General features: G+C 47.4%; 1 protein-coding gene across 1 annotated transcript in view; it reads right to left on the reverse strand.

The window, feature by feature from the left end:
• The window catches only part of LOC119433332 (phenylalanine--tRNA ligase alpha subunit), a 110040-nt gene extending 89478 nt beyond the window's left edge, over nucleotides 1-20562 (reverse strand). Inside the window, exon 1 of the mRNA XM_037700481.2 lies at nucleotides 19901-20562. Within this exon, the coding sequence (XP_037556409.1) occupies nucleotides 19901-20038 (138 nt within the window). The 5' untranslated portion in view covers nucleotides 20039-20562. The remainder of the gene's footprint in view (nucleotides 1-19900) is intronic.
• Nucleotides 20563-20732: the final 170 nt, after the last annotated feature.

Consider the following 20732-nt stretch of genomic DNA (forward strand, 5'->3'; position numbering starts at 1 on the left):
GCCTTTTTCGTCCCCCCTCTCCCCATGGCTATATATTTAACCACCTTTGACCACAATAAACAGTTGCAAGTAGCGCCTGTCCTGTCTTCGTTCCTTCCTAATGTGCTGTCACTGTTGGCGCTTCATCTTTTGAAAGCTATGCACCAACTAGCCCCACAACGTGTTTTACTGGAATTCCTGATTTCGTTGTCTCCCCAAAACAAATCCTGATAAATTCCGCCAACTCATAAATTCAATTCCACTGCATAATGATGACAATGTCTTTTTTTTTTCTCCAGCTTTATGCATTATGTACGCTCTTTCGTTGTATTTCTGAATTCATTATTTTGCCTATTATTACTTTATTTTTTATCCTGACGTTGGAGTGGCTATTTTGTGCATTGTTATTTTTGTTAGCTGTATGGACTGCATCTTTTTGCCTTTTATGTACACTAGCATTTCTTTTTTTGTGCAATGCTCCAATGTTTGTCTAATATGTTGTGTATACATTATTGTAGTGTCTATTTATCGTGTATGTATATATTATGTTTTGGTCTGTACCTATTTACAGTGATGCTACTGCGGACTTCTGATTTGGAACAATTTTTGGAGCATCAGAAATATCATTTTGGAGCACTTTGCAGCAGGCAATTTGACATTTGGGACAGCTGATTTTTCACATTCTGAAGTATCTTGAAAAAGCGAGTTGCAATTTACATTCAAAGACCTGAATAATTTGTGCATTCTTACGAGAAGCTTGGTAAACATTTCCATTCATTGCAGATCTCGTGGAGAAAAAAATGCTCTTCTGTGCATGCGACACACACACACACACACACAAATTGATATGGTTTCATATATTGCTAGCTTTCCCAGATGTCATTTGGTAGATCCAAAAACAGAAATGATGGAGGCATTGGCAGCATGCAGTTATTATAATCACATGTCATGCTGTACTTCAAACAAGCTAAAGTACGACCCCGCTGTTACGTTCCCGTGTGCTGCGATTTCCACGCTGTCGCATCGTTTTCGGCTTGTCGCGGCATACCTCCCAAAGGATGCAATGCATTGGTAACCCCGCTGTTGCGTCGCAACTGTGGGACCGTTCCCGCATCATGCGTTGCGAACTGCCACCCCGCACCAGCCTGAGCGGCCATTTTGACTTTTCATGTCACTTGGCTAGGTGGCTTGACAATGGGATTGGTCGCCCAAAGTGCCAGGGGCGACACCTACGACGTATTTTCGGATTACGCTAGCAATAGCATGGCTTTTGAGATCTGTATTTGCTATCTAAAGATGGTGTCAATGATGCGTTGGGGCCTAAAATTGGTTATGGCGCATGGATGTTCCGTATAAAGTACAAGGGCGATAATGCCATCGCCGCGCGCCGTGTGCTGTATGTGCGAGTGAAAGAGTGTGAGGGGAGCAGACGACCACGGCCAAATCTCGCGTGCGCAAAAAAGAAAAGCGGGGAGGAAGCGGAGGGAGATTCTAGAAAGAGGAAGCGCGCCTTCCGTTGCGCTCGAGGCACCGGCGAGGGAGCGAAGGGGAGGGAGGGATAGCGGGCGGCGCTGCAGTCTGGTGTGTTCTGTGGTCTGGTATCAACTGCATACTGTGCAGCGGCGCGCAGTCACGCGGGCCGTATCTTGAAAGCGATCTGCGTTTGGGGCAGAGTCTAGGCAGTGTAGATGCGTCGGCGGCTCGTAGCATGGTGCATACTGTGTGTTCTCGGCGCTCAGTTTGCGTTGAAGCAATAGAGAGCAGCACGAACGTCACTTCAGTCGCTGCTGCTGCGGTGCTTTGTCAGCCGTGTGTGATGACGATGACACGCTTCAGTTGGAACAAAAGGTTATTTATTGAAATGTAAAACTAGAACTTAGCGATGCCATGTGCTTTGACTCGGCGCGTTCCTCCCGAATTTTCCTGCCCCCCCTCGTGTCCGCTCTCACAAGCCAGAATTAAATGGGCTCCTTGATGCCAGGTGGCGCTAGTCGTCCGTAGTAGACGCGGTCCCTAACACACCCGGGCTCCTAAATAATGCGTCCTCGCATTACGCTAATCTGTCACGAAATCTTCGAGCCAACGTGGTGGCTTTCTTTGTCTGGGTCAGTCATAGGAAGCCGTTGGGGCTTGAGTAGTTTGGGTGGTGTCGTCTTGTGTTTGGGTAAGGACTGCTCCAAGTGCTGTGTGGGAAGCGTCGACATGCACTTCTGTCGGTAGACTTGGATTGAAAGTCGCCAGGATAGGTGCCTTGGTTAGTCGTTCCTTTAGTGTGTCCATGGCATTTTGGCATTCAGGTGTCCACTGAACAATTGCATCTTTAATGGTCAAGCAATTTTTGCGAAGTCTTTTATATACTTGCGGTAATGTGACACAAGTCCAAGAAAGGACCTCACCTCACTTTTTGTTTGTGGCACTGTGTAGTTCACTATCGCTGCAATGCGCTTTGGATTGATCGTCACTCCTTCTTGTGATATCAAGAGTTCAAGGAATGGTATCCGTTTTTCGACAAACATACACTTGCTGTACACAACACGCAGTCCTAGGTCATGAAGAGCCTTCAGTACCTTGTCAAGCACTTCGATGCGTTTCTCAATGGTGTCTGTGAAGACTCACATATCGTCTATGTAGACAATCACATGGCCGTTGTCTATGAGCTCTCGAAGGCCTTCATTCATGACACTCTACATTGTTGCGGGAGTGGTGCATAGGCCAAGCAGCATTCGTAATGGTTCAAAGTGTCCATCTTCTGTTACGAAAGCGGCTTTAGAAATGTCTTCTTCACGCAGTGGTATGTTCAAGATTGCTTCCTTAACATCAAGCTTTGACAGATATCGCGATCCTGCAACTTTTCGAATGAGTGTGTCGACTTTTGTCATGGGGTAGGCTCGCTTCACTGTCTTTGCGTTTAAAAATCGGTAGTCCACACACAATCGTTTTGGTGTAGTCTCGTGGTGCGGTTGGTCAACAACACTTACTGGTGAGGCATAGGCAGACCTTGATGGGCTGATGATACGTTTCCTAATCCACTCTTGCGTCTCTTGCCGTATGAACCTCCTATTGGCATCACTTGTGCTGTAGGGCTGCATCCTAACCGGTTTCTAGTCGGTGAGTTTAATAGTGTGTTCAACGTGTGTGCACAGGCCCATGTCGTTGTTAGGGTGGGTGAAGACATTAATCTTGTTCAGCAGAGAAGCCTTCAACATTTCTGTTTGACTCTCCGTGAAGTCAGTGGGAACAGGTTTATGTTGAATCAATTGGGCGATTTCTTCTGCTGATGGTAGTGTGAGTGCTTCCCGTGCAAATGTTGCCTTTGTGTCAATGGCTCCACACACTTTGATGAGGTCTGTCGAGGAAAATTCTGCCTGATTGCAGGTTTGCTTCGATCGATACTTTCATTCTTTGTGAACTTGTCTGGGCTTTGAAGTTCTGTTACAAAGTTTGACATCGATGCCAGTGGTTCCAGGACATTCTTTTTCAGTTTGTACACATCCTTTTTTTTCCGTTTTGGAATATATTCGATCATGTGGATGCTATTGCCAAAGCGCTAAATGTAGTCGAATGGAATGGCTTGTCGCCAGTCGAGGCCTACCATCACCTCATAGGGAAGGTTCTTTTGTTTCCACTGTCGCGCAAGCGGCACCAATAACAATGTTCACTTAAGTCACAACAGTAGGTTTGCATGAGTTGCCAAATGGACCACCCAATACACTGTCTACATCGTAACAACTTCAAAGTTGTGGTTTTTTGCAAACTGTTCATCGATAAGCATTACTGCTGAGCTTGTGTCCCAGAGTGCATGTGACATGATGCCATTTACAATGGCTTGTAGCAGTATGATCCTGCGCCCAACAGTGTCTGGGATGGCGACACTGTTGATGCCTTGTGTTGGGCTTTTCGCTTGACGTTGTCGTGCTGCTGCTGCTTTTTCGTCTTCCGTACGTGTGTCTGGATGGGGGCAGTCTATCGCTCTGTATCCCTTCTTTTTGCAACGGGCACATGTGTCGTCCGGTAGATGTGTGTATTTCGGCGCCGTAGTGTTCTCAGAATCGGTTGTATTTCTTTCGGTCGACTTCGGAGTTTTGCTGAGTGTTGGAGGCTTTCTGTAGTCGTTCAGTCCAACATCTCGCCGGTCTAGTTGTTGCATGTAATGCAAGAACTGGCTGATAGTTCCGCGTCGGAGATCGTGAAAGGCTGCCAACATTGGCTTTGCACTTGCTGAACGCACTCCCTGTACCAGCCAGTCGACCACGTCGTAGTCGGACAGTTTGTATGAACCACGTCTGATGCGCTGGAGGCGTGCATACATGTAGTTCGTCATGCTTTCGTTTTCTCGCTGTGGTCTTGCGTCAACGTAAGCAACCCATTCGCAAAATAGTAGTGGCTTGTCGAATTCCGTCTTCAGCGCCGTCACCCATGATGTCCAGTCATTGTACTGGTTACTTGCCGTTTGGTGCCAAGCAGCTGCACGGCCCCTAAGTCGTGATATGCCTGCGTTTAGCGTCGCTGCTTCCGTCCATGCAAAACGATCACACATTGATTCCACCGCGGATTTCCACTGTTCAAAATTGTCCGACTCGGTTCCCGAGTAAGTCAGCAAAGTTCCTGTTAGGTGCGGTGTTGTCGTTATTTGCAGTGGAACGCTGGTACCACTGTTGTTCGACATGCTGGACCCAATTCGGTGTTCCCAATTGCCTTTCGAGAAGTCGTGCCATCATTTGTAGCGTTGTATTGAGCATCACGAGCTCCGTCGTTTCGCTCGAGTTCGGCATAGTTCCGTTTTCGTCGTGGTTTGTCTGTGTCGCTAAGCACGTTGTAAAAGGACTGTCTTCGAAGTTACCTTGTGGCGTTGTAAGCTGCAGATCGTTGGTGCTGGAGCCTGCTTCATCTGTGATCAGCGTAGAGTTTTTCACTTTGGTGTGATTGTTTTCCATGCTGGTTGTCGCTGCTGCGTGCACTCGCTGCGGCTCGCCTCGGTGGGGACAGTCTCGCCTTCTTGCTTCGTCTTCAGTTTCCCGTCCGCCTCAGGTTCGTTTTTGGAGTCCTCGTCGCCATGTCAGCAGTGTGTGATGACGATGACACGCTTCAGTTGGAACAAAAGGTTATTTACTGAAATGGAAAACTAGAACTTAGCGATGCCAAGTGCTTTGGCTCGGCGCGTTCCTACCGAATCTTCCTTCACCCCCTCGTGTCCACTCTCACAAGCCAGAATTAAATGGGCTCCTTGATGCCAGGTGGCGCTAGTCGTCCGTAGTAGATGCGGTCCCTAACAGCTTCCTCACGCCAGCGTTTGAAACAGCGCATGTCCGCGCTCATCAAGTGTGATGTGTTCATGTTTGCTTGTGCGCGCTGACACCATGGTGGTTAATATAGTTAATAAGCGAATGTTTACAATGTTACACGGACGATAAAACTACTATCCTTACTTTGTATAACCGTCTAATTTGCAATCGCAATCAATGCTTCGGGTTTCGGGCGAAACTACGACTTTTTTCACACGTAAGAATTAAAATAATATTTTGTGCCAGTTCAACACTACTCTCATTTCTCAATTTTTCCTCTTTCTCGGCTCTTACGTTTTTTTGGTTTTTTTTCTTACGGTCCCGCGAAAAACGTATCAGCGGGGTTCTACTGTACTAGCTGCGTTTCCAGAGTAGATAATGTCCGCCGATGAATCGCCAATTGACCTTGAAGCCACGAGCCTCAGCAGAAACCGCACTTTGCCGTCGAGCCGCCTTGCAACTTGCAAGGCAGACGCCACGTCGGCGCAGTGCTAGGGATGGCAATATCGACGAACGATTAATTGATTAATCGACTAAAAGTACGCCGCAAAACGATTAATCGTCATCGATGTGTACCTTTAATTTAATCGGTTTAATCGATTAAAGCAGTTCGATTAATCGTTTTCCAGACAGTGACTAAAGTGGCGTGAAAATTTTGAAATCGTCCTGTAGAATGCGGAGCACGAGCAACGACCGCGCGGCTGCGAAGACCGAGAGCGACTGTCGACTGTTTTCCCGAGTCATGTCAAGCTGGCCAAGCGCTTCCCCGCTTTACACGCACGTCACACAGGCTGCCTGGGGCCCGGAGAGAGGCCGCCCCCGTGGAGGGAGAAATAAACTAGGCGAGAGCATTACGTGAGGCAGCTAGTCTTGGCAAGCGAACTCACCGTCAAGCGATTTCCTTCGCTTTTTACTTCGCAGTAGGGTCAACACGTGACCCTGAGTGACAACGTATTGGCCGATAATGTTTGGTTCACAGCAGTTTCAAATCAGTGCGCACCCGTTCAGTTGCGCTGCTGCCCTGCACCCGGCAGCATTAAACCTACCGCGCGCTCTGATGTGGCGATCACGTGTTGCGCCATTACTTCTTGATGTCAGTCGTGCTGCGATGTTCTCTTCTAATTATTCCTTCCTCCATGCCCACCCTCCTCAGTAAGCGCCATTTTTAACATACAGGGTGTTCATTTTTAAGTTTTACGGAATTTTTAGAAATCGCCTGTGGCAGGTAGCATAATTTTATCATTGAGGTGGGTTATTCGATGAGGCGCAAATTCACACGAGAAATCGAAACACATATTCAACTAATTAACAAAAATCACTGATTAACTTGTTAGTTAGTTACTTTACGATACATATAACAATTTACGAATTGTAGCCGGTGATCTTGTCAGGCGTATCCACTTGCAATGAATTTCCAGAATGACACCAGTTTGGAGATATGAGCCATCATACTCGCCTTAAAAATGCACTGTTGTTCCACTTAATTTTTTACCAAAATGAATTGAAGCACAAAAGTAACTGTAACGTCCATGTATTTCGTCCCACACTTTGAGAAATAGTATCTCGAAACTGGTATCATCCTGGAAATTCATTTCAAGTATAGATGCGTCTTGCAAACTCACCGGCTACAATTCGTAAATTGCGATATGTGTCATAAAGTAATTAACCAAGAAGTTCATTAGTCAATTTTTGTTAATTGGTTGAATATGTCCTTCGATTGCTCGTGCTACTAATGTCCACCGCTCAACGATAAGAATTATGCTACCTGCCACAGGCGATTTTTAAAAATTCCGTAGTAGTTGTCACGTAGTAGTTACGATGAAGAAAACAGTCGCAAAACTGTGAATGATGAAACGGGCTTTTTATTGGGCGAGCCTGTGCCCACGTTTCACTCGAAGCACAACGATAGCGGCGAACACAATCGGCGATCGTCGAAATCTGATCAGCGGCGAAGCGCGTCGGCTTTTATACATGAGTCATCGAAGGTTCCAGAGTAATCTCTGGTACCCGCGTGTCTTCCAGAAGGTACTAGACAATTGGCGTCGCTCATACAATCAGATTACATAAGCGTCGGTGACAACTGACAACGGATAGAAGCATCGATAACATTCGAGAAAATTCCGATACATGCAGGCGCTTCCTGCGCCGAGCGATAACGTTTAAGGTGGCGGTCCGGCAGCACCAGCCCCCCCGTTTTGAGTACCTTTGGAGCAACCGCGGTGGCTCTTCTACTTAGGATATAAAGTTGTGGTATATACCATAAAAAAGCCTAATTCTTGTATATTCTAACTATAGATAATATTAAGAAATTGATTAATGTGATTTAGAAATAAATGTTCAAGAACAAGCATGAGATGCATGGTTTTTGAGAACTGTGTCTCAGTTGTGACCATATTTAGAAGAAATTACCGCATTTACTGCATTGCGGCTTGCTCTGTAGCTTTAGGACATATTTATTTCCTAGACGCAGCAAAACAATGTTAAATTTTTACTTTTCGGATAATTTCCTTTTGAAGTTTGCCAATATATCGCAACTTCTGTTGTAAACAGCCCGGCAACTACACGCTCAAGGAAGCTAAATTTTCGACAAATTAGAGATCAAGCAATTTCCAATTGGGATGCAAAATTTCATTTATGTACCTTTCTTGGCTTTCCTAATAATGCGACCGAAATTAAGCGATATTTAGAATTCTGGTCCTACTTTTGCCCATTCTTGCGGGAAGGTACTAAAGCTACGAAGGTCGGTGTAAAACTGATAAAGGTACATGAATGAAATTTAGCGTCCTACATGGAAATTCCTTGAACTCTAATTGTCCAAAATTTAGCTTTCTAGAGCATGTAGTGGCCGGGCTGTTTACAACAGAAGTTGCGATATTTGGCAATCTTCAAAAGCAAATTATCCAAAAAGTAAAAATTCAACATTATTTTGCTGCGTCTAGGAAATAGATAAATATGTCCTAAAGCTACAGAGCAAGCCGCAATGCAGTAAATGCGGTAGTTTCTTCTAAATATGGTCACAACTGAGACACATTTCGCAAAAACCATGTATATCATGCTTGATCTTGAACATTTATTTCTAAATCAGATTATTCAATTTCTTTAAAATGTAAATAGTTGGAATCTACAAGAATTAGGCTTTTTTATGGCGTATACGACAACTTTATATCCTAAGTAGAAGAGCCACCACGGTTGCTCCAAAAGTACTCGAAACGGGGGGCTGGTGCCGCCGGAGTGGGACCACCACCTTAACATTTGTTAGCCGGTGAAAAGCGGTCACCGTCGAAAGATAAACAAGTACACGTGTCAATATGAACACTCTGTATATTGCTTATTCCTTCACTAGTCACAAGTGGCAATTATAGTTGACCTCTAACAAATTAAACATTATTCTTTATCAAAATTTATACGCTTGTATGTCTTATCCTGGTTCCACCTTTCAAGCGTTAAAATAGATACTTACGTGAATAGATAACTGTGTTTCAGCCTTTTTAAAGCGCCCGAAAAAAAAAAGTCGATGAAAAACCCCGCATCGAAATCGATTAATCGATGATAGGCTAAAGCGACGAACGATTAATCGTTAATCGATTAAAACATTTAATCGACCATCCCTACGCAGTGCATGGCTCTGCGGCGTAATTGGGACGAACGCGCTAGTGCTGTTGCGTCTCCTGTTCGCAACTAAGGCTCGCCCTATCATCACGTTACATGTTTTAATTCCCCGGTGGTGCAATTGTCGGCGATAGACGCCGTCGAATCCGAGACTGTTTGGCACAGTTAGGCGCAATTTTCGTCAATGTATCAGGATGGCACTGTAAATCCCATTTGGCGCAGGAGTGGAATCACTGTATTTAGTCTTTATTTATTTATTTATTTTACCCTCAAGCGCACAGAGCTTTACAGAGGGGAGTGGGGTACATAAATGGTAAACAAAATAGAAAAAAATGTCACAGTTTCGCCCTAAGGGCGAAGCAATGAATGCGATAGCAACACAGCAATGTCATACGAAGTAAGGTGAGCGGCTTTGGTAGCAATATGAATTGTAGTAAACATGAGCTGATTAAGTAAGCAGGTGTGCTGCGGCGTAAGTAGACCGACATGAAGAGAGACTCGATGACCACGAGAAGGCGCGTGTGAAACGGTGGTGTTGATGAGAAGCGCTTCCCGTGGGCAGCGCGTGCGAAGGCAGCGCGTGCACACCTGTAGCGCTGCACTGCTGATCCGGGCAGCATTGCGTGTATAGCGTGCGTTGGAAAATGTGGCCCGACTATTACTAACTGAATGAACAAGCGTGGTGTGAGCGCGCACAAACAAACATGAATAGATCACACTGAATGACTGCAGACAACGACCGTCAAAACTCTGGCAGCAAGCGGATACTCCGCAGCGGCAAAGGTACGTGCAGTCTATCGCTTCAACGGAAACTGAGCGGCGAATGCACAGCGCATAAAGGTCAGAGCCGTGTGGAGATAAGAGACGGTGCGAGCGAGCGACGAGCGCGGTTGTTGGCAGAGTGGAAGTGCCCCCCCCCCCCCCGCCCGCTCCTTCCGGCACTGGCTTCCCGCTGCCTTGCTTGAGTGCGTTCGCTCTCCGTGATAGTGCGCGTCCCCGCACGCTTCCGCTCGGGCATACGGCACGCGGCGAAGATTTTATATATAGGGAACCTCACGGAGACGGCAACGCCGACGGCAGAAATCCGGTTGAAGTGTCCATATAATTGCTATCGCAATAAAATGTAATAATATGTACAATTCTAATGACATCTACAATACACAGAACGAGACAATGTTAGGCTAATACAACAAAAGTAGGAATGAAGATACAATGTGAAGAACCGTGGTAAGAAAAAAAAAAAAAAACACTTCATGCGTCATCAAATAAGTGACTGTAAATAGTTACACAAAATTGATCATGGTCCGAAATGGAAACAATATCTGAGGGAAGGTGGTTCCAGTCACTGGACGTGCGTGGGACGAAAGAATAAAAAAAAGTGTTAGTGCGGCAAGTAGTAACGTGTACCTTATGGTGGTGATCTAAGCGTACTGAACGATAATGCCACCTGTAGGTAGTGGGTCGAGGGCAAGAGTGGGTCGAGCCCAAGAGAAGAAAGAAGACCGCGCGCCCCTTCTCTGCTCGAGCCAGCCCCGACGGTCGCGTCTTCCAAGAGCCAGCTGCTCTACGTCTATTAAACCTTCTGGGCTACTCCTCGAGGCTCGTGACAAACTGGTGGAGGTGCGGGGTAAGCGTCTTCACGGATGTTGCAGACCCCTCCAAGGATACGCGCTACAAATCCAGTGCCTGTCGACACTCCCGTGCATCGGGCCAGCCGCAGGATCAGGGGACTGTCTCCAGAAGTCGTCAACGCTACAGTTCCCACCACATCAACCGGTATGACCAGCGCTTCCCTTCAAACCACCCCAACCGGTACGGGAAGCACGATGTCGAACCGGTACACACTTGAGAGCCCACGGATCCCGAAGACGTTTCACGGCACAGTGTTCGAAGACGTCGAAGACTGGATGGTCGAATACGAGCGCGTGGCCTCCGTGAACGAATGGAACGAAACGGAAAAACTCCGACACGTCTACTTCTACCTGGAGGATGGCGCGCGTACGTGGTTTCAGAACCGCGAGGAGCAACTGACGTCGTGGCGCGAGTTTTGTCGGCAGCTCTTGGAGACCTACACCAGTGCCGATCGCCACGAACGAGCGGAACGAGCGATTCAAGCCCGCGTCCAGTTGCCAAACGAAACTGTGACCACGTACGTTGAAGACATGACGCGCCTCTTCCGACGAGCGGATCCAAGGATGACGGAGGAGAAGAAGTTACGTCATCTGATGCGCGGGGTCAAGGAGCAACTCTTCGCTGGCCTCGTACGGAGCCCTCCGAAGACGGTCGCGGAGTTCTTGTCCGAGGCCGTGACCATGGAAAAAATGCTTCTGCACCGCTCGAACCTATATGAGCGGCAAGCGAACAGCATGTCTACTGCTGACATTTTCGCGGCCATAGGCAGCAACGGTGACTCTCTGCGAGAACTCATCCGCTCTGTAGTGCGTGAAGAGTTGCAAAAGGCCGCTGTAACACCGCAACCTACGGTAAGCTCCATAGCAAGCATTATAAAGGACGAACTGCACCAGGCCCTTCGTGACACCTTGCCTCCTGCTAACGCCGCGCCAGTACCTGCTGAATACCCCCGTGCGACCTACGCGGAAGCCCTGAAGCGCCCTGCTTCCTCTCCGCCGCTGTTCGTTCGTGCTGTTCCTACGGTGTCAGTTCAGTCGGCACAGCCGATACCGTACTACGACGCTGGGTACACCACGCCGCCCGTTGTTCATGCCGCTCCATTTGCCCACCATTCGGAGCGAGCGGTTCACCACGTCGACGACAGACGCCCGCCCCCTCGGAAGTCGGATGTTTGGCGCACACCCGATCATCGGCCTCTGTGCTTCCACTGCGGTGAAGCTGACCACCTGTACCGCCAGTGCCCATACCGGCGCCTTGGGATTCGCGGCTTTTCCGCATACTCGCCGCCGCCCCGATACGGCCAGCGACCCCGGGACATTGAGGACTACCTCTCTCAGCAGCGCTTGCCACCGCCTGCCAGGCGGCAGTCGCGATCGCCGTCTCCGAGACGATTTTCATCTCCGTCCCAGCGGTATTCTCCCGAGCGGTCGACCAGTCCCCGCCGGGAAAACTAACTGAGGCGATCTTTGGGGGCGAGGTCGCTGACGGTCGAAGCGCTGAAGACCTCCGACGGACGCAGTTACGGAAACCTACCGATCCGACATCACCTGCAGCTGAACGGGACGACCGGCTTTCGCTCGATATACCAGTGACTATTGACGGTTATGCCGTTAGTGCTTTAGTGGACACCGGCGCAGACTACACGATTCTAAGCGGGAAAATAGCAACGCAGCTAAAGAAAGTTATCACGCCCTGGCATAACTCGCAGATTCGAACGGCTGGCGGCCACGTCGTCACTCCACTGGGCGCCTGCACGACTAGAGTTGAGATTCAAGGATCAACATTCGTAGCGAGCTGCCTTGTCTTACGCGAATGCTCCCGCGACGTTATTCTTGGGGTTGACTTCCTGCAGGAGTACGGCGCGATTATCGATCTGCAAGAGCGTCGTATCACTTTCTCTTCCGAACGAGCAGTCGACGTGCAAGACGGCCAACGGCGCGACGACGTACTCCGTGTTTCGGCAGACAGTGTAACGCTTCCTCCACGAGCCAGTGTCCTCGTCGACGTCACATGCTGTGGCTTACGCGATGGCGAAGCGGTGGCCGAAAGCAACTTGGAACACCTACTGAAGCAGGGTGTTTGCGTGGCTCGAAGTGTTATACAGATTCGTGCTGGTCATTCGCAATTGCTTGTCACCAACTTTAGCTACGAGCACCGACACCTGTTCCGCGGCACTTCATTAGCGTTTGCAGACGCAGTAGCAAACGTTAACAACTGTTTCACGTCAGAAGTAGTGGAGACAGCAGACACGTCTCTGGGCCATCTCGACATCAATTCTGAACTGTCCACCGATAGCCAGACAGCACTGCGCAAGCTCTTGCTTGAATTCAGGACATGCTTCGCACATTCTTCCAAGGTACGCCAGACTTCCATCACTAAACACAGGATCATCACGTACGAAGACGCACGCCCGATACACCAGCAGCCTTACCGCGTGTCGGCAAAAGAACGCGAAGCCATACGTACGCAAGTCCGGGAGATGCTTGACGATGGCGTCATCGAACCTTCCAACAGCCCGTGGTCGTCTCCGGTCGTTCTTGTCAAAAAGAAAGACGGAACGCTACGCTTCTGTGTCGACTACCGCAAGCTCAACAACGTGACTAAAAAGGACGTGTACCCGCTGCCGCGTATCGACGACTCGTTAGATAGACTACGGCGTGCCCACTATTTTTCTTCTCTCGATTTAAAAAGCGGGTACTGGCAAATCGAGGTAGACGAACGCGACCGAGAGAAAACAGCCTTTGTGACTCCAGATGGGCTCTATGAATTTCGAGTGCTTCCTTTTGGCTTGTGTTCAGCCCCGGCTACTTTCCAACGAATGATGGACACTGTCCTTACTGGACTGAAGTGGCAGGCCTGTCTTGTGTACCTGGATGATGTGGTCATCTTCTCCGAAACGTTCGAGCAGCATCTTCACCGCCTACGGAGTGTGCTAGAAGCCATCCGATCGGCAGACCTCACACTTAAGCCCGAAAAGTGCCACTTTGGTTACGAAGAGCTCAAGTTCCTCGGGCATGTAGTAAGCGCCAAAGGGGTCCGACCCGATCCAGACAAGCTTGCCGCTGTGGCCGCGTTTCCAGCTCCTGCTGATAAGAAGGCCGTCCGGCGCTTCCTGGGTTTGTGCGCCTACTATCGCCGGTTTATTAAAGGCTTTTCGAAGATAGCGGAACCCCTGACCCGCCTTACAAGGAACGATACGCCATTTGTGTGGCATAACGAGCAACAGGCGGCTTTTGCTGAATTACGACAGCGCCTGCAGTCAGCACCCGTTCTTGCACATTTTGACGATGATGCTGATACTGAGGTGCATACCGATGCTAGCAGCATTGGCCTGGGCGCAGTGCTCGTTCAGCTTCAAGATGGAGTGGAAAGAGTTGTAGCGTATGCCAGCCGCTCCCTGTCCCGTGCCGAGGCGAATTATTCGACTACGGAGAAAGAGTGCCTCGCGGTCGTGTGGGCGATCATCAAGTTTCGACCCTATCTCTATGGTCGTCCCTTCAAAGTAGTGACGGACCACCATGCCCTCTGTTGGCTGGCAAGCATGCGCGACCCTTCAGGACGACTGGCACGGTGGAGCTTGCGGCTACAGGAATTTGACATCACCATCGTTTATAAGTCTGGCCGTAAGCATGAAGACGCTGACACGCTGTCCCGCGCACCCATTGATCCTGCCAGTCAGGAAACAGAGGATGATGACGGCTTCCTGGGCGCCATTAGTTCGTCGGACTTGAGCAGACGGCAGCGTGACGACGCTGAGATTAGACCGATCATCGATCATTTAGAGGGCCGCGAGACAACCATACCACGCCATCTGTCCCGCTCGCTGACGTCCTTCTGTCTGCGAGACAACGTGCTTTATAAGAAGAATGCTCGTTCGACCAGCCGTGCTTACCTCCTGGTGGTTCCAAGGGACATGCGCGACGACATCCTCTTCGCTTGCCATGACGAACCGACATCTGGTCATTTAGGCTTTTCGCGAACACTCGCTAGAGTAAGCGAAATGTACTATTGGCCCGGGCTTTCGGCAAGCGTCAAACAGTACGTTAAAGGCTGTCGTGAATGCCAGCGCCGCAAGACACCATCCGTTAAACCGGCTGGCTTACTTCAGCCAATTGAAGCGCCTCACACGCCTTTCGACCAAGTCGGCATGGACATTCTCGGACCGTTTCCTCTCTCGGCCGACGGCAACAAATGGGTGATCGTCGCGACTGATTATTTAACACGCTATGCTGAGACGCAGGCGATCCCACGAGCCACGGCCTCAGAGGTAGCGCAGTTCTTCATGCGCCACATCGTCTTGCGTCACGGTGCTCCCTCCACTGTAATAACAGACAGAGGCACAGCATTCACAGCGCAGCTTATGGACGAAGTTTTTGAATTGAGCAACACAAGGCATCGCAAGACGACCGCGTACCATCCGCAGACCAACGGACTTACAGAGCGACTGAATAAGACGGTAACAGACATGCTCGCAATGTACATCAACGTTCAACATAAGACTTTGGATCGGATCTTGCCTTACGTGACCTTCGCATATAACACCGCCGTGCAAGAGACGACGCGCTTCACGCCCTTTCGCCTTCTCTACGGTCGCGAAGTCCAGACGATGCTGGACGCTATGCTGCCGTGTCAAGACGCTGACCTATTTACAACTGACGCCGAGGAATTTGCAGAGCGTGCTGAGGAAGCTCGGCAGCTCGCGCGGCTGCATATCGGCCAGCAGCAGCAGGCAGACGCACGACGCTACAACATTCGCCACAGAGACGTGTCCTACAACCCCGGGGACCAAGTTTGGGTGTGGACCCCCGTTCGCCGTCGTGGCCTCTGTGAAAAGCTGCTGAGCCGGTATTTCGGTCCGTATAAAGTGCTCCGCCGCGTCAGTGATGTAAACTACGAAGTTGTTCCGGACACAACATTACAGACGCGGAATAGGACACAAAGACAACCGACCTCAGACATAGTTCATGTTGTGCGCATGAAGCCGTACATTGCGCGTCCGTAACTTTTTTTTGTTTTCGTTTTTTTTTCTCTCATTCCCTTCTTTGTTTCTACTTTTCATTTATCTTTGGGAGATTGCTTCTTCGTTCATTGACTGTGCCGGCGTGACGGCTACTTTTTTTTGTGTACTTTCGCTTTGCCTGCCTTCTTCTTCTTTGTCTTCTACACTTATTCTTTTTTTAGCATCGAGGCGATGCTTTTGTTCGTAAGGGGGGATATTGCCACCTGTAGGTAGTGGGTCGAGGGCAAGAGTGGGTCGAGCCCAAGAGAAGAAAGAAGACCGCGCGCCCCTTCTCTGCTCGAGCCAGCCCCGACGGTCGCGTCTTCCAAGAGCCAGCTGCTCTACGTCTATTAAACCTTCTGGGCTACTCCTCGAGGCTCGTGACAATAAGATGGGGTCGTAACAAACTGGGTTTTAAGAACTGTATATTTTATGAAAAAGTGTAAGACGACATGCTGTGCGACGTGAAACAAGTGACGGCAAGGAAAGGGTGTGTTTCATCGACGTGATGCTTCTAGTACGATTGTAGTTGGATAATATAAAACGTGATGCGTTATTCTGTACCATTTCAAGTGAATAAGTTAAATGCGATTGAAAGGGGTCCCAAATGGAGCATGCGTATTCAAGTTTCGAGCGCACTAGTGTTTTATACATTGTTAGTTTCACACTTACAGGAGCTCTACTAAAGTTACGTCGTAGGTACCCTAGCATACTGTTACCATTGTTAATAACGTAGTTAATGTGATGTTTCCAGCATAGATCAGTTGTGATATGAATTCCCAAGTATTTATAAGAACTAACAGACTCTAGAGTAGCGTTATTTAGGGTATAGATAGCAGAGGGTCCGTTAGTGCGTGAAACACGTAAAACTTTGCATTTGTTAGTGTTAAGTTCCATATGCCAAGCTCTGCACCAATGAGCAATATTAGAGATATCGCTTTGCAGTGAACTAACATCTAGGTTACTTGAAATTACGCGGTAAACACAGTCATCTGCGAATAGGTGAATTGAGGAGCTTATACAGTCAGGTAAGTCATTAATATAGATGAGGAAAAGTAAAGGCCCCAATCTAGAGTCTGCAATGCTGCAATGCTGCCCAATCTGCAATGCTGCCCGGATACAGAGCCTCGGGGCACGCCAGAAGTAACAGGAGACGACCGTGAGGTGGAATTATTGGCAACAACGTAATGTGAGCGATTGCTTAAAAAAAATTCAATCCAAGTAAGAATTCTGCTGTCAATGTTTAGGCTGCTTAGCTTGTAGAGTAATAGGTGGTGGTTAATCTTGTCAAAGGCCTTGGAAAAGTCCAAGAAGATACAATCAACCCAGGAACCACGTTCTAGAATGACGTGTAAGGAATGGGTAAAGCAGAGCAACTGTGTTTCACATGAGTATGATTTCCTAAATCCATGCTGTGACTTGCTAAAGAATGAGTTGGATTCAAGGAAGGTGACCAGATAGAGAAGATTATATGCTCCAGAATCTTACATGGTATAGAAGTGAGAGAAATAGGTCGGTAACTAATCACAGATTGTTTGCTTCCAGATTTATGTAGGGGAACCATCTTCGCCTCTCTCCAAGCTCGAGGTACCACACCTTGATCCAAAGATTGTTGAAATATTTTACACAAGAAAAGAGATGAGCACAGTTTTGTTTCTTTAAGAAATCTTGAATTAATATTGTCAACACCGCAAGCAGAGGACATTCGGAGGGATTCAATCATTCCCACAATGCCAGGCACTTCGATCTCTATTGGAGACATAGGTAAATAATTGCGCATTGACAAAGAAACAGACGTGCTAGTGACCGAAACTGAAAAATTGCGGGTAAAGTTTTCATTTAAAAGTGTTGCACACTTCCCAGCAGGTACGGGAAGGCCATCAGTGTCAACAAGTACAATTTCAGTGTTGTTAGTTTTTGTTACAGTTTTCCAAAACTTCCTCGGGTTATTGACAAGCATTGCAGGTAGGGTATTTGATAGAAAGTTAGCTTTAGCGTCTGAACACTGTTACTGTGACACTCCCCTGCCAATGCCTCATACAAGGCCTGTAAAAAGAGTTTAAAAAAATAAATAAAAACTTTGTGGCGATTTAGTAGTAAATGCGAGAAAAAAAGTGTTTGCATTAGAATGCCTTTTTTTTTTTTTTCAATGCTTTCCTTTCTTGAAAGTGAAAATTGTCATCCACCCGAAATGCAGCTCGAAGCTACAAAGGAAACCCAAATGGGCTTCTCAGAATGCAAGCTAAGCAGTTGAGAAATAATTCATCCTGGTCTTCGTGCTACATTCAGGTGGATGACAGTTTTCCCTCTCAAGACACTTCCTCCACCTTGCGGGATTCCGCATAGCTGATTTGCAATATTTCCTTTCTTGCACACTTTTGTATATATGGTTGGAACATTTTATAAGGCAAACGCTGGCTATGAAATTACGAATATGAATTCTACAACACAGATAGAGGAAACATACATCTACATCAGAGGCGAGTTTCATCATCTTGACAATATTTCATGTGGAAGAAAGCTGTGAAGTGACTCAATATTCCTCCATTAGCCAAATTTCTGATTTCTTGGTTGAAAATTAATAAGGGTTTCTGAAAATAATTGCTGTTGCACACTCTCCTATAAATCGTGCAGCACCTGTACAAAGAATATTCTTTTAGCAATAATCACCTGAATAAGCAAGATTTGTAGAGGAGACAAAACTGGTGCTTTGTGATGGCAGCTTCCGCATTTGTTTTTCTTTTTTGTTTGTTTTTGTTTTTTTACAACAAACACATTGTTTTACAAACTAGGTGTGAAGTCGATGTTGCAGAAGAATAAGAAGCAACATATGTTTACTTAAGCGAGAATTTAAAAATTTTGTTCGAGCCCGCCTGACCAATCACGTGGATCAGAATAACTTATTCTTGTACGAGTTGGTGTTTACTTAACATCATACTTTGTAGCGCCAAAACTCGAAATAACAGAGAGAGATGAGAGGAAAGGAAGCGCTCGTCTTTCCTTTCCTCTCGCCTCTCACTGTTATCTTTTATTTAGAGTTTTTGCACTACAAAGTATCATGTCAATCATGCGGAATCTCCCGAGAGTGGCAAACCTTCCTTCCATTCTCCCTGCGCAACAGAAACTTCGGAATGATATGATCCCTCCCCAACCACAGGAGCCTCTTCTGTTGCTACTCAGCAAACAGCCCTTGTTCTCAGAGAAGTTTCACGCGGTCATGCTGCAGATGGCATTACATGGCCAAGGGTGACGTCATGTGAATGACCCTTCACCACCCTCTCGAATGTAGTGCTATAGCCATCTTTCAAGCGCATTCACTCGAGGTAATACAGCATGGCAAAAATGTAGTGATCAAACAAGGGACACAACCAGGGGAAATACATGTGTCTCTCCTGTTGTGTCCCGTCTTATAGCACACCATTTTCACCTCGCTTCTACACCAACTGGCTTAGTAATCAACTATTCTAAAGCTATATGGTAGCAGAACATCTTGCAGGCAAAGTTAATTGATTATTACGGACTGATACAAGACAGGAAACAGACAAAACAAAGAGAAGAAACACTAAGAAAGCTTAAGCGCAAACTACCAACTGTTTCATTGAAATGTACACCTTGCAATATATACTGGAAGAATGGACAAAGGAAATGTCCTTTTTGAATGATGAAGTGCTTCCTAGATAAATCCTGAGCAACATTATCTTTTGGTGTTGTTTGCACGTGTGCAAGGGACTTTATCCCAGTATATATTGTAAGGCCTACGTTTCAATAAAACAGTTGGTAGCTTGCGCTCAAGCTTTCTTTATGTTCCTTCTCTTTGCAATGTCTGTTTCCTGTTTCACACAAATAAGTATCAGTACTTAACATGGTAGCATCTTCGGCAGACCTAAGTCTTCGGCTCTGTACTGTCAAGGAGTGCAGCTTCCTGTCTTTTTCATTTCGGTAAAGCTGCATATAATTCATACATGTTTTAAAGTTGTGGCATCATGTGTATATCTGATATGATTAGCACTAGAAAAAATTTTAGTGAGTACTTGCTGTCCTAAGTTTTAATATCAACAAGAGTGGGATCACGCTATCCAGCTTCTATCAGTATTCAAATGACTGAGATCACAGGTAGGAATTACGTGGCGATAACCTGTTACTGATACACTTTACGATGAATACCCAAGTGACATGCTTACTGCTGATACTGCCTGCCATCACTAGTACCGGCAACCAAGAATGCATGTTTGAAGACTCGGGTTCGGGCTGACCGTTGCGAACCGTTTTATAAGCATGTGACAGGAACGTTCGCTATGCATATAGGCCGAGCATGCGTCTGTTACAACAGACCGTTTCAGCATCGAAATTTCAGAGACATGGCAGCAAGAATGTCTGCATGTCGGTGCCTGGTACTTACGTCTCCGAAGGCCTGGATGCTCTTGATGGCACCGACCACTTTCTGATGATCCACGTCCATTACACGGGCCAGTTTCAGAGAGTCGCAAGCCCCATGCTCGGCGACGTGCTTCAGAATGCTTTCCACCAGGTCAACCATATTTGCCGCTGACGTTTATACTTGAAGCAATATGTAGACAGAGCACGAATTACGGCGACTGAACTCGCTACGGGTCCCTCACAACACACTATCCGCGGTGACAAGGAAAGGCGAAAGCATACGTTCGTGTATTATACTCGGCAGGCCACGCGACAGGTCGGCTGAGCGCGCGGCTACTGTACCGGCAGACAGAACCACGAACGAGCCGTCACAACTTTCCTGCTATATCTCCTTGCGACTGTCTCTGCCGATTCTACCTGGATTCTAATACAAAAACTACTACAAATAAGCCAACTGTATGCCACAGTATTGGTTCGTGGGGTGATTTGGCCCACGCGAGGTCCACAGGAGCAGACGCACGCCCGTCCGCTGTGGCTAGCTCTGTGCTTCAGCCATAGAGTAACATATACAACGTATGTTGCGGAAAGCAACGGGGCTGATTTTTTCAAAGCATTGAGGTTTAGGGACAGTGAAGGCAAAATAGACTTTAAGCGGGTAGAAATAAAACCAAACGGAGGTTATCTGATTGGTGACTAAAATCAAGGCAGGGGTGAAATAATAGAATATGGTGAAATTTCAACCACCACTAAATACAAAATATGTTAATAGTCACGGCTAGGTGGCGTATGCCACCGCCCAATTTAAAGGTTTTTACCTCATCCATCTACCCACCCATATTTGACATATATAAGAA

This window comes from Dermacentor silvarum, chromosome 11 (assembly GCF_013339745.2).
Source record: "Dermacentor silvarum isolate Dsil-2018 chromosome 11, BIME_Dsil_1.4, whole genome shotgun sequence".
NCBI classification, from domain to species: Eukaryota; Metazoa; Arthropoda; class Arachnida; order Ixodida; family Ixodidae; genus Dermacentor; species Dermacentor silvarum.